Here is a 13,216-nt window from a genome sequence, read left to right on the forward strand (position 1 = left end):
CTCCATCAGGAAAGGTTATTGGAATATGAGTAAAATGTCATAAATTAACAAAATCAACACTAGTAAAAGACTTCATTTATAATTCATATATATTTATATCTTTACTTATCCTGCCTTTATATAAAAGGATCTGAGGCAAATGTTTACAACTAAATGAGATTTGAGAAAACATAACTAAAGCAATACTATAGATGGCTTTTGTGAAAAATCAAATCACCTCGATAATTCTTCCAGTTTAAAAAAAAACAAGAGACAACTGGTATTATTGTTTTTATTTATAAAGAATTATTTTTGTTTGGCTGTTTGGAAAACCACTAACATTTTTCACTTTAGAAAACATTAAATAATAAACAAGATGTTATACAGTACTTTGGATAACTTCTTCCATCAGTGTAGTGCAATGCATTATTGGCACCTAAAAGTGAAACTTTCTATTATTTTCCCCTTTCATCACCAGTTGTGCAGTTATATGACCGAAAAGGAAATGAATCATTAAAAATGGATCTAAAGCCATATTTTCTGGCCCCTACTCAAAGGCTTACTGATTTATATCCCCCTCTGGCCTTGCATCCACCAAGTTAAATGATGAAAGACCTATTGTTGTCTATTGTACCTACTGTTCCCCAAACAATACCATTTTGTGGGACTTGGGAGATTCCCATTGGTAAGAGAAACTTCTACCATTAGGAGAAGGAAAGGTCCTGGCAGTGGTGCTGCTCATGGCACTCTCTTTTTCAGTAGCCAAATTAAGCTGTCACACATGTTGCAGAGAGAATGCACCAGATAAAAATCTCTCTAAACTGTGTCCCTTGTTATGGTCTCTTTAAAAACCTGAAATATCACCCATTAAGCAAGTGAAAGGGTTATATACCTTTACCAAGAAAAGAAATATATACCACCACATTAGGACATTACTGAGATACTAAAATATCTGCCCATGATACTCTTTTGGAACAAACAAATTTTTAATTTTTTTGTTTTTGTTTTTTAAATACTGCTGGGTTTGCCATAAAGGGAGAGACATTTTCATGACCTCAGCATTTGGTGGCTTTTCCCCTTTTGATTCCTCGCTATTAGGCGGTCAAGAGGGAAGTACCTAAATTAGACCTTAGCCCTGGTCCAAGTTACTTAGTTCTGGAGACTTTCATTACATAGTAATAGGATGAAAACATCTTCGGGGAGATTCTGTAATGTTACTCTACCTTGAGGTAAGAATGTCTTTAACCATCTTAAATAGAAAAAAAAAGTTATCAAATTTTTAAAAAGCCTCAAAAAAAAATTCACACTTTTTCTTTTAGACAAAGGATTCTAACTTAATAACCGTCCCTGCCAGGAAATGCTCCCTCACACTCCAGTCTAAGCCTGTTTCCTCTTGTTCTATTCTCAGTGCATATGGAGAACAGCTGGTCACCATCCTCTCTGTACCAGCCCTTCATATACTTGAAAACCAGCAGTTGTTTGCCCCTCAGTCTTCTCTTCTCCACGCTGAATAATCCCAGTTCCTTTAACTTTTCATCATAGATCTTTTTTTCCAACCCTTTAATCATCTTTGTGATTCCTGGCAAAAACAGCAGAAAATAGTTTGATTACTTAATTGGAAATAAAGAAAAGCCTCAGGAATAAGTTGCCTTTTAAAAGTTATGTATTTTGTTTAAATCTAAAGGTAAACTTTGCAGGGAGGAAATATAGTTAGGGGTTCATAGATCTTAGAATTCCAATCTTGTCCTGTTGATTTAGTGTGTGTGTGTGAGAATCCCATTCCAGCACGTCCGATGCTTCAAAGCATGAGACTCGCTTCCCAACCCTTCCTGACACAACAGCACATAAGTTGTGATCTAGACCTGCCTAAATTTATACTCATTGAAAAGTCAGTATGAAAATCTATTTCAACAGAGCTTCCCCCATGTTTCCCCACACCAAGCTTCCACAAACAGAAGCTTTTCTTTGAAACAACCAGAACTTCCAAAAGCTTCTTACATATTACCAGAAAGAACCACGTTGTTATGGTAAAGGCTGTTGGTTTTAAAGTGTAACCTGAAACAGTGAGGGTTTTACATGTTAACTACAGTTTCCTGTCTATTACTTTGTAGTGATCAAACTCAAGGCCGTTAAAAAATTCATCTCCCTACAACCACAGACACCTCTTCCAATTTTCTCTTGCTGCCAATATAAGGTCATGGAACTGGATGCCATTCCACCATGTATTTTTTTAACTCAAGAGATCATAAGCTGCCTTTCCCTTGCAACTAGAGTCTGTAAATATTAGGAACACATAACTACTTAATACCAATAACACATTTACACAAAACACAGTACTACTAACGAGGGATTGCGTGCCCACTCTACATAATTGTCTTTAAAAGAAAAATACAGATAACAAGAATAAACGCATCTTGATATGCTACATACCCTTCTTTTATAAAGTGAGTGGCAGTAAAAGTCAGAGTTCAGGTCAGACCAGAACTACCAAGTGGAGAGGAGAAACCAATTTCACAAGCACATTGTACAACGCATCTTAGGGGAAGTCAATACTACTCGTGGTACAACACTGAACAGATAACAGAATGGTCATTTGCACAGATTTCTTTTGAAAACTTCTCCTCTAATTTGCTACAAGGAACACCTTGTAACCAGGATGAAGGACAGTATAGGTCACACACACTGAAGGCCTTCTTAAGAGACAAAGGATGAAAGGTAACACCCAAAGATGGCTTTGGACACATCTACAGATGCCCCCCTGTATTTCAAGGAAGGTGTCACTGTTCACTGGGATTGCACAAAAGCAGGCCAGCAAGATGTGGGTCACCAACCAGACTTTCTCCTGACCCACTCTTCTCCTAGGCCTGATACGAGGGAGGAAAGGACAGGAGGTGAAGGTTGGAAAAAGAAAAGGGAGCAACATGGGGTTCATTGCTAGTTCTGGAGTTGCTCGCGTTCTTCAGAGCAGTGGCCTTTTTTCAAGCTCACATCATCCAATCCAATCTCCCCAGTGTGACCACGCCTTTTTTCACCTTTGAAGATGACCTAGGGAGAGAACGTACACACCAGTCAAGCCTCCTCTGCCCCATTCCAATGCCTGCTCGTTTAGCAAAATAAAGACAAACTTTCCCCAAAACTATACAGTAAACTTACTTAACAGAAGGAAAGACTAGAACAGAGTTGCCAGTGTCAATGAGGCTTGCCTTCTGGTAGAAACTTAAGCCGTCAGTAAATCGTTAACCAGACCCCATTGCTCAGAATCAGTTACTCTTTAAAAAAGTCATTCTAAACAATGGACTACTTTCATTTAGGAATGATTATGAAGTGGACACTTTTGTCAAAGATTACCAAGGTCAGAAGTAAAGAGTGTGATGGAATATAAAGGTGTAGAAATTAGGAGCCAAAGATCTGAAAGATCATAATCGTGCAGCCTATCTTAGACGTTTTCTAGTTCCTCCTCTGGGTTAATTTAATATAGTTTTGTTGCCTAAAATGGAATAGAATCAAACACCCTAATACAATCACAGTGTTGCTTCACTTACGTAAAGACCAAAATCTTTCCTGTATTTTATCTAACAGAAACCTATGTTAGGATATGAAACAACTTATTTTTATATTTCCAAACAATGTAAATATTAAGAAAAATTTTAAGAAAGAGAAACAGAGTAAAACAAAATCCAAGACTCTGACACAAGCTGTCTTCATGGAGTCTATTCTTTCTTTTAGAAAGTTTCTAGACACTATACCTATAGGTATAGAGGCAGAATTTCCTAATAACTGTTTTATTAGGATCAACATAAAGAAGACACTTTTTCCAAATACATTCACTATTTCAGTGGGGTGTTATAGATCATTTTATTGTTACCTATGACTTGATTACTTAGGATAAAATTTATATATTCAATCAAAGCTTTTCCCACCTCCTGTCCTGAATAGGATAATACTTTCCAAGCGTATTGTTCTAGTTTCCATCCAAGGCTGCTTAACTATGATCTCTGAGGCAAAGGGAAAACAAAGACTTTAAAAAAACATTTCCCCCCCCAAAAAACCACTTTAGGGTAACTCATGGTGGTCAAAGTTTGAAGTACAAGGAGTTTAAGGAAAAGGAAAAGCAGGTACCCCGCCACCATCCTTTGAAGTTTCTGTTAACTTTTTTTTTTTCACTTTTTCAACTCCTACAATTTTTTTCATTAAAAATAGGGGCTATTCACCAGGGTGGGAAGAGTGACAGTGGTCAGAGGTTGCCACGAAGAATGTGTACGAAGGGGCAGAGGGGGTATAGAAAGAGGCAACGCATGGGGTCACCACGCCCGGCCAAGGCACAAGCCTTGCGCCTAAATTCAGGAAGAGACGGAGGCGTCCACTGCAGATCCCAGAGTTCTCCTCTGAAAGGAAACCCTCCCCGGTTCTGCCTCCCCGGCGGGTCTACTTACGCTCTTGACGTCAGCCCCTCGCAGGGTGATGCGCGTTTGCCTCCAGCTGTGGCCACCATTTCTTCCCCACAGGGCTGCTCCGTGGGCACCGTGTTTTCTCACAAACACCTGGAGCGTGCCGGAGTGCAGCCCCGTCACCTTGTGCCTGAACGACAGGCACAGGTCCCCTGAGTGTAGGAGGTGGCCGAGGGGGAGCAGCAGGCGAGCGGCCTTTCCCGCCGGGCCTTTGGCTGCCGAGACTGTCAGATACTGTCCACCTGCAGGGGAAAAGCAGGGCCGTGTATGCGCGCGCCCAGGTCCCTGCTGGCGTGACGGCGGGGACGGGCATGTCGCTCCTCTTGTTTTAGTGAACTTCAGATGGTGCCGGTCATCAGTAAAGAATTCCAGGTTTTTGAAGGAGAAAAATAGGACTTAGGTCCATGGCTGTCTTAAATTCTATGGTTTTGTATTTACAGAAAACACTTCGCTCCTGAGGAGTCCAGATTATGCCAGGGACAGGCAATAATTAGTCATCCTAACACTATAAATATTTCCAGTTAAATATGATCAGACATACACACATTCCCCACCTCTTGATCTTCTTGCACCTAGAATTATACTGTCATGCTGGCTGGCTGGTATGGTGGTGCAGTTACCAGGGAGAATTTTCTAGGTGGATTTTCTGTCTCCTGGCAGTAAAGCAGATGGTGATTTAAAGGGGCACTAGATCTGTTTATTCTCACCTCTCCCCTCTTAAAAAAAAAAAACAAAAAAAAACCTCTAAAGCACGGGTCCCCAACCCCCGGGCCACAGACCAGTACCGGTCCGTGGCCTGTTAGGAAGCGGGCCGCACAGCAGGAGGCGAGCGGTGGGCGAGCGAGCGAAGCTTCATCTGTATTTACAGCCGCTCCCCATCGCTCGCATTACCACCTGAGCTCTGCCTCCTGGTGAGTTGTATGATTATTTCATTATATATTACAAAGTAATAATAATAGAAATAAAGGGCACAATAAATGTAATGCGCTTGAATCATCCCCAAACCATCCCTCCTTCCCCAGTCCGTGAAAAACTGTCTTCCAAGAAACCAGTTCCTGGTGCCAAAAAGGTTGGGGACCAGTGCTCTAAAGGGAGAAGGATCCTTTAAAAACGAGTTTGCTGTGCTTCTCATACCTGACCTCAAGAAGATGCAGAAGTGTTCTGGAAACCTGCCACATCTGCCTGGAGCATCAATAATATTTGGAGGTAAGCAGTTTAAAAGATTTTTTATATAAATACAAATCCATAACAATATAATTGATATAGAAATTTCCATTACACATACATGAACACAAAATGTTAGTAAAATCTTTCCCTTTGGAAAGGTCGCTTTGATGATGTCCTTGGATCCCTAGGGCTCCAGAGTTTGCTTCCCTCTATTGTTAGAGGAATTGCAGTTAAGGGGAAAAAAAAAGTTTGAGCAGCAGTGACGTGGGGGACGGTGCTCCTCAAGAGCAAGTTTCAAGTAGTAGTTTGAAACTCAGTCCAAGTACAAGTGACCTTCCCCTCAGGCTGTTTTATTGCAGCCACCTGAAAACCACACTGTAGTCTCAACACTGACTTATCCATAGGAAAAATGTGGTTGGAATGCTGAACACCTGTAACTGTTTTGGTAGAAACCCCACTTATCTTTCACTGAAAAGCATTCCTTATGCTTAATCTGTACAAGACATAACAAGGTTTGGGATGTCCTAGTCTTCAAGTGACTTCTCCTCTACCAAGTCTCCTCTGAGCCTTTAAAGGCCCATATAGGTGAGTTGTGTGTACCTGTGAGGGCCAGGTTCTGTACCAGGGCTCTCCAGGGAGCATCTCATTTAACCTTGCTAACAAGCCCTTGAAGTGAACACTTATTAGCTTCTGCATCTGCAAAACAAGCCTAAGGCTTTGAGAGGTGAAGTCACCCAAGGTGTCACCCAGCCAGTAGGCAGCAGAGTAACAGTTTGAGTTCAGAACTGCCTGAACCCCTATTCAGCACAGGAATCACTGGTTTACACGCTTCTCTCCCGCAGTCAAAGAGACTGTGAACTCTTTGATGTCAGAGCCAACCTCTCTCCAAACCCCATTACACTCCTAGCGTATGGTAGGAGTTTAATGCCATTTGTTGAATAAATGACATTCCAAGAATACAGCAAAAAACAACAGAGAAATAGATCCTGAGTCAGGTACTTGACTCACCAAAAACAAACACAGTGTTTTGTACTCCTTCCACCCCCGTCTTCCCCAAATTAATCCAAACAATATTTTGAGCCAAAATATTTAGATGGATTTAGAACGTCTCCCCGTTAGTCAGCTTTTTGAATCATCACAGGTATTTTGGTTAAGACTAAGATATAAGGTTATTACAGTTAACCTGCAAGTTTTAAGAAAACAAGGATTATCTTAAATCCCCGTGGAATGTATATTAATATCACTATGCCAGACGCTGCCTGCAGCAAGACAACCTAACAAAAACCAAGACATCCTAATAAAAGAGTCAAATAATCACTTTATATAGATTTTTAAAACTATAAATGAGGTTACAATTGCTCTTCCCCATAGGGCTACTCTGTGGCCACTAGGATTTTTTTTCTTTTTACCATGAAGAATTCTTTCCCTTTTTAATAAATGGAAGTATTACAAAGTTGGAACAGTAGCTAAGGGAAAAATTGATCTAGCACTCCAAATTACCTATTAAATAAAAATTTCACTTCTGATTCCAAAATACTGGTTTAAATAAAAAATCACATTACATATTTTCATGGATTCAGTTTAAAGCATCACAATATCTAAAGTTGTTTTTTTGGTAAATAATAGATCCTGTAACAGTTGCCAGATATATAGGTGATAAAATTTTAATTTCAAACATATATGAAATGATATCTGGACAGGGTTACTAACTGCAGCATTGTCTGAACTACCAAAAGGCTGGAAACAACTGAAACGTCCCTCAATGGATGTCTGGTTAAATACATTTAAGAAGTGATGGAGTAACCGCCATTCATTTAAGAATGAAGGTGTTATGTATGCACTGAAACAGAACAATCTTCGACAACAATGGCTAATACTATTTTATTGGTAACTATTTAATGGTAACTTTAAAGCAGGGACTGCTTTAAATGCTTTACATACGTTTACTAGACACTACTGATGACCCCATTTAAGTAACCTGCTCAAGATCAAAGCTCGTAAGTGGTGATGGTGGGTTTCAGCCCAGGCATTCTGGCTTCAAAGTCCACTCACGTTTTTTTTTTTTTTCCTTTGGAGTAAAACTGCTTTACAATGTTGTGTTAGTTTCTGCTGTACAGTGTAGTGATTCAGCTATATGTATACCTATATCCCCTCCCTCTCGGACCTCCCTCCCACAGCCCCATCCCACCCATTAGGTCGTCACAGAGCACCGAGCTGAGCTCCCTGTGTTATATAGCAGGTCCACACTCAGGTTAACTCTTAAGATAATATTGTTAAGTGGAAGAAGCAAGGTACAGAAGAGAGGGCTGTTGTGAGGAAAAATGGCTCCCTGGAAAGGTAACCAAGAAACTGGTTGCATCTGGGGAGGATGACTGGGGCCCAGGGTTGGGAGGGAGCTTTTATTTTCACTGTTGATTTATTTTTCCATTTTCATGTATTTCAAAACAATGTTTCTTAATGCTGCAATAGACATAGTTGTACGTACACGCTGGCATATTTTATATTTAAACGAATTCCTTGTAGCTACCAGTAGCCGACAGAGTGCTGAGTCGGTTGAGATTAGGGTTCCAGGAAAAGGGCCCCAAGTTTAGCCTTGACACTACAGGAGAAGAGCGTGTGTTCAGGGCCACAGCTATAAGTCTGTAGCACATTATCACATCTGTCAGGAGCACAATTTTCCATTCCCTAGAGGATGGATTAATTTCACTATCTCGCAAGTAAGTTTAAGACTGCATGTGATAACAAAACCTAATGAGCACCAGGAAGGTGACTAGCAAATGCACTTATTTTGCAGCTGTTTCTCAAAGCTATAAGTTTGTTTAAGGGAAGGATTTTTAGAGATATTAGCATATAAAAATATTTGCAAATCTGGATCTTGGATAAGAAATGCACAACATAAAAATCATACGTGGAAATCCAAACATATGTTCCTTTACAAATGGTATAATCTAGATAGAAACAAGCAAACTATTAGTTTGGTAGTTAAAATGATACACAAAAATAATTGATTAAATTGCTTATAATCTTCTCTGGCCTTAGCATGAGATACATACATAACCCCACCTGAACTGCCTAGAAGAAAACTAGGCACGGAAAGTAAGCTTCATTAGCATTCTCCATCTGGATATGTCAGAATCTGTATATGGTTAGAACTCCCCGACATATTCTAAAAAGCCCGCCTACGATTCCGCCCTGACATAAACTATGCCCTCCTACCTCTTCTAACTAAATCTCTGCCATCTTTGGTCTTCCCATCCATTCTCCAAGCTAGAACCCTGCTCACTGATACCTGGGACATTCCATTCTGAGTCAGAGGCTCCCAGAGCCGGTATAAGAGACGTTCTAATCCACCCTTTGTCTAATTCTCAGAACAACATCTTGTCGTATGTCACCCAGTCAAACATCTCCACCAACAGAGAGCTCCCTGCTTCCGTGGCCGCCTGATTTCTCTTTAGACAGCTCTGACTATGGTAAAGTTCTGAGAGTGAGCAAAAATCGATCCCCCTGTAGTTTTCACCTACTGATCCGACTTCTTATCCCCTTGTGATCATGGAACAACTGAGATAGATGTTGTCGACCTTGTATTTGAAAAGCTGCCCCGCTCCATTATTTCTTCTCCAGGCTAAACATTCTGGGTTCCTCACCTGTTTTTCTACAGGCTCTGAGACACCTCTCCATCCAGGTCATTCTCTTTTGAGTGACCTACAATTACCTCTATGCTTCTCAGACTGGTAAGAACCTACCAAAGTGTTTTTTCTGTGCTGGAAAAAATATCTATTTCTATGGAGATGACCCAGCTTTGGGGCAGCAATGATACAAGGTTCACTCATATTGATTTATTACCCACAAAAAGTCTACGTCTTTCACACTTTCTGCTAAGTCACATTTTCCCCCTCCTACAGCTGTGTAGGTGGTTCCTCGACCATAAGCTACACCGTGTATTCATCCCCAGTAGATTTCACCCTCTTAAGTGGGGCCCATTGATCTAATCTTTGCATTGCTGTTTGTGTCAGCACACACAGTCGCTTTCTCCTCTGGCTTCACGTTAGCCACAGATTGGTTAGTATGCCTTCAATATCCAGTTCATCCAAGTTGTTGGTAAAAACCTGGAGCAACCCCAGAAGAGCATCCTTGAGGGGCCGGAGCCAATCACCAGGAGCTATCCAATCACAAGCAGCCACCACTTCCTTTCAACTCGTTCTGTATTATCACAGCCAAAGAACCATTTCAAACCTTTTTTTTTGTCTACCACTCTGTCAATTCTCTTCTCATTTTTCTATTGGAGGGCAAGTGGATTTGGGGTCGCAACAAATTTAAACATTTACATATGGGACGAATAATAGAAACTGTTGAAAGGTACTAAATTGGTTCTAAAAGATAGTATTTAAGTTCTAAAGCTCAAACATTTTACATAGACTGTCTACAGAGAAGTGCAATGAATTCTTCCGACTTTAGCATGAATTATTCTCCCCAGTGTATACCTTACTTGAAAGAGTTATTCATTACAACCATGAACATTATTCACCATTCACCATTCACCATTCACCATCACACATGGCTGCTAAAGAGCCTTCCTTCTGTAGCACACTACTCCAGGTCAGAGGTCACTCAAATCTACAGGCCTGAGATCTGCTAATCGGCTCATGCACACAACCAGGACACAGAGGCCAGACTGGGTAGTGAAAACCCCAGAATTACGCTTCTGATGTTGTGGGCACTGAACAGCTGAGATGGCTGCACAGGCAGTACAGAGAGGCCTGGATGGGAAGTCCGTTCTTTAGCTCTGTGGCCTTAGGAAACTGATGTAACCTCTGGCCCTCTGTGAAACAAAAACAATATTACCTGCTTCCCAGGGTAGATAAGAGGATTAGATAAAACTGAGATGATGAATGAGTCAGGACTGTAGCTGGTATTATATAAATGTTGGTTTCTCTCTTATTCACAGTTATCTATGATATTAATAATAATGTGGTCTGGCTCAGAGTTAACCTTAAATAAGTGAGAGGGAGAACATGAAAGTGAGAATGAGAGGGAGTGTACTGGTGTGTGTGTGGGGGGGGGGGCATTAAAAATTATTTTATAGTTAAAAGTAATCTCAAAACTCCTTTGAGTTTGTTGGATACTCATTTTTTAAAAGCTTACCTCAAATTTTCATTTTTTAATATCTCTAACATTTCAATCTTAGGGGATCTAATGAATATATTTTTGCACGAATTCTTTAATAACTTGCTACTCAACATGTGCATTAAGGATGAGCCCTAAAATTATCCCCAAGGAGCGTGTGAGAAATGCATCAAAATCTACCTTTTAACAAGGCCTCCAGCTGACCTGTGTGCACACTGACCGTTGAGAAGAGCTGGTTTTAACAGAGCATATCCTCAAGTTAACTTTTACATGTTTTGTGCTCTATCTGTACACTTGGGATGGTATTTAGGAACTAGTCTTTTAAAAACAAGTAACATACTTTTTCTTCATGTCTTGTATCTTTCATTTCTAAGTCTAGAATCAGGAGTATAAAAAGGAAAAAAAGAAACCAAACTCCTCACCCTTCCATTAAGTTGGACTCACCCATGTAAGATTTAACTACTACAGGGAGGGTAAAAAGCCAACAATAATATGTAGCTTTGCTTCCTGAAATAAGATGACAAAACATATTGTAAGTTCTGAAACTTTATAGATTCATAGGAAGTGTGCAATTTAAAAGTCTTAGTTTTCCAAGGGACTATATTTAAATCTCCCCTTCTTATAATATTCTCTTGTGGAATAAGTGGTGGTAATTTATAACTAATTTCTCCAGCATCCAAATTAGACCGAAAATTAGACTGTGAGAGATATTCACAACTTCGCAGGAATTTCCACTGTCTCCTTCTGCTACATCTTAAAAAAGAAAGACATAATCAAGGAAACCACCACAGGCTACTATGATGGCTGCTGTACCACAATATTATTTTTATGCTTGGGAATGGGGCACTATACGTAACTTGGATATTATATTTTAGAATGAGTCTACATGTTTTACATATACAAAGCTTTTTTTGAGAGAAATTAGCTGGGCTTTTAATAAACTGCTTGTCTACTTAAAATTCTAATTGATGGCTAACAAATTCAGATCACCTAAAAAAACAGAAGATGAATGCTGGACAAGCTTTCTTTATCCTCTCTATTAAGTAAACACAGAGCTGCGTTATAGTATCCTTGATTAGCACAACTGGGTTCCTCAGATAGGATCCAGCCGAAATGTGTACTAGGGTTAGATGAATGGTTTTACCTGCTGGATCCCTCACTGGTTCCCAGTGCAAGTCACTGTCTTTTTCTCGGATCCATCCACAAAGCCCATGGTCAAAATTACAACTGTGTATCAGAACACCTGAAAGGAAATAACCAGAAACATGAGTAGACCACAAACCCAACAGCTAATGACAAAAATGAATCTGTGAACTAGGGTTATCTGTACAAGTGTTCTCTCCTGTCCGCACTTAATTATCCCACCAGAATGTCTCTTCATGAGATCAAAAGGAAATCACATGAATCCTTTCTCAGCACAATTGTGCATCAGTGCTCAGCTGTAAAAATAGAACACACAACTGTTGCCAAATTATGACCTTCTTACATCACTTATAAAAGATGATTTCCTCCTCAGCTTAAATGCTGCTTTTCTATATTTTTTTAAAAAAGATAATGATGATTCAGTTTTTGCTCAACTGATTTAACTAGAGAGGAAACCAAGTGGTAAAAAAAAATGTATAATTTTCCCAGATGTAACCGAACAATCTACAATTTAAAAGTTATTTTAATGAAATGGAGGGAAAAAATAAAATGTCATCATAACGGTTCTAAGAATATAGGGATCTACCTGGATCGTCCTTTGCTTCGTCATCTGCACTGACTCCTCTTTCAATTTCAAATATTTCAAACAAGTCATTTGAAGGCTGCCGCGGAACTACAAGAGAGAGAGGCATTTTGTTTTGTTTTGATGAGGTATTGACAAAGAAGCATTACCTTTACCGATGGGGCAGGGGGAAAAGACCTAGGTATTTCACTCATCTGGAAGAATCCAAAATATTTAATCACAGTTCACATGAAGATTCATGAAGTTTGTTCTGCAGAGATCTTATACTGTAACATTTATCTGGGTACAATTTTAAAAAATGGGTTTCAAAAGTTTCTAAAATTCAACATAAAATACATGAAAAAGTCTTTATCGGGAAAATACATTTTAAAACAGCTACCAATGGCGAGTAAAATATCTCTATGAAATTCTAAAACTTGTCTATGAAAGATACATTATGAACTCTAAATTAAGGCTGTTTTAATGGAAAACAAAATGCCAGTAATCGCAGCGAATGGTTTGACTTTCTAAACAAAACATGGACTCCTCTCCAGTGAACCCTACGTATGCTATGTCTTCTGGGCTTAAGCAGGTTCCTTGGCTCCTTTAAGATCAAATCCAAACTCCAAATTGCACAGCATTCACAATCCACCCCCAAAACACACAGTACTGCCCAAATATGCCATTCATGTTCACGTCTCTGACCCCATCCCCAGCTTGGGACGCTCTTCTCCCTGGTAATTAACCAGCCAAACTTCCCCTCTCTGTTCAAGGGTCAGTGTAAATATCACTG

The 13,216-nt window shown here is 39.8% G+C and overlaps 1 protein-coding gene across 2 annotated transcripts in view; it reads right to left on the reverse strand.

Moving 5' to 3' along the window:
* Positions 1–264: 264 nt before the first annotated feature.
* The window catches only part of NPNT (nephronectin), a 75,771-nt gene continuing 62,819 nt past the window's right edge, over positions 265–13,216 (reverse strand). The window contains exons 10-14 of one of the 2 annotated variants that reach the window (XM_079920809.1): positions 12,448–12,534; positions 11,863–11,961; positions 4,413–4,669; positions 2,934–3,024; positions 265–1,558 (exon numbers count right to left, since the gene is read on the reverse strand). In XM_079920809.1, coding sequence (XP_079776935.1) covers positions 1,314–1,558; positions 2,934–3,024; positions 4,413–4,669; positions 11,863–11,961; positions 12,448–12,534 — 779 coding nt within the window. In that variant the 3' untranslated portion in view covers positions 265–1,313. The other variant, XM_079920808.1, reaches the window with a different exon arrangement.

The sequence above is a fragment of the Stenella coeruleoalba genome (assembly GCF_951394435.1).
Source record: "Stenella coeruleoalba genome assembly, chromosome: 4".
Taxonomy (NCBI): domain Eukaryota; kingdom Metazoa; phylum Chordata; class Mammalia; order Artiodactyla; family Delphinidae; genus Stenella; species Stenella coeruleoalba.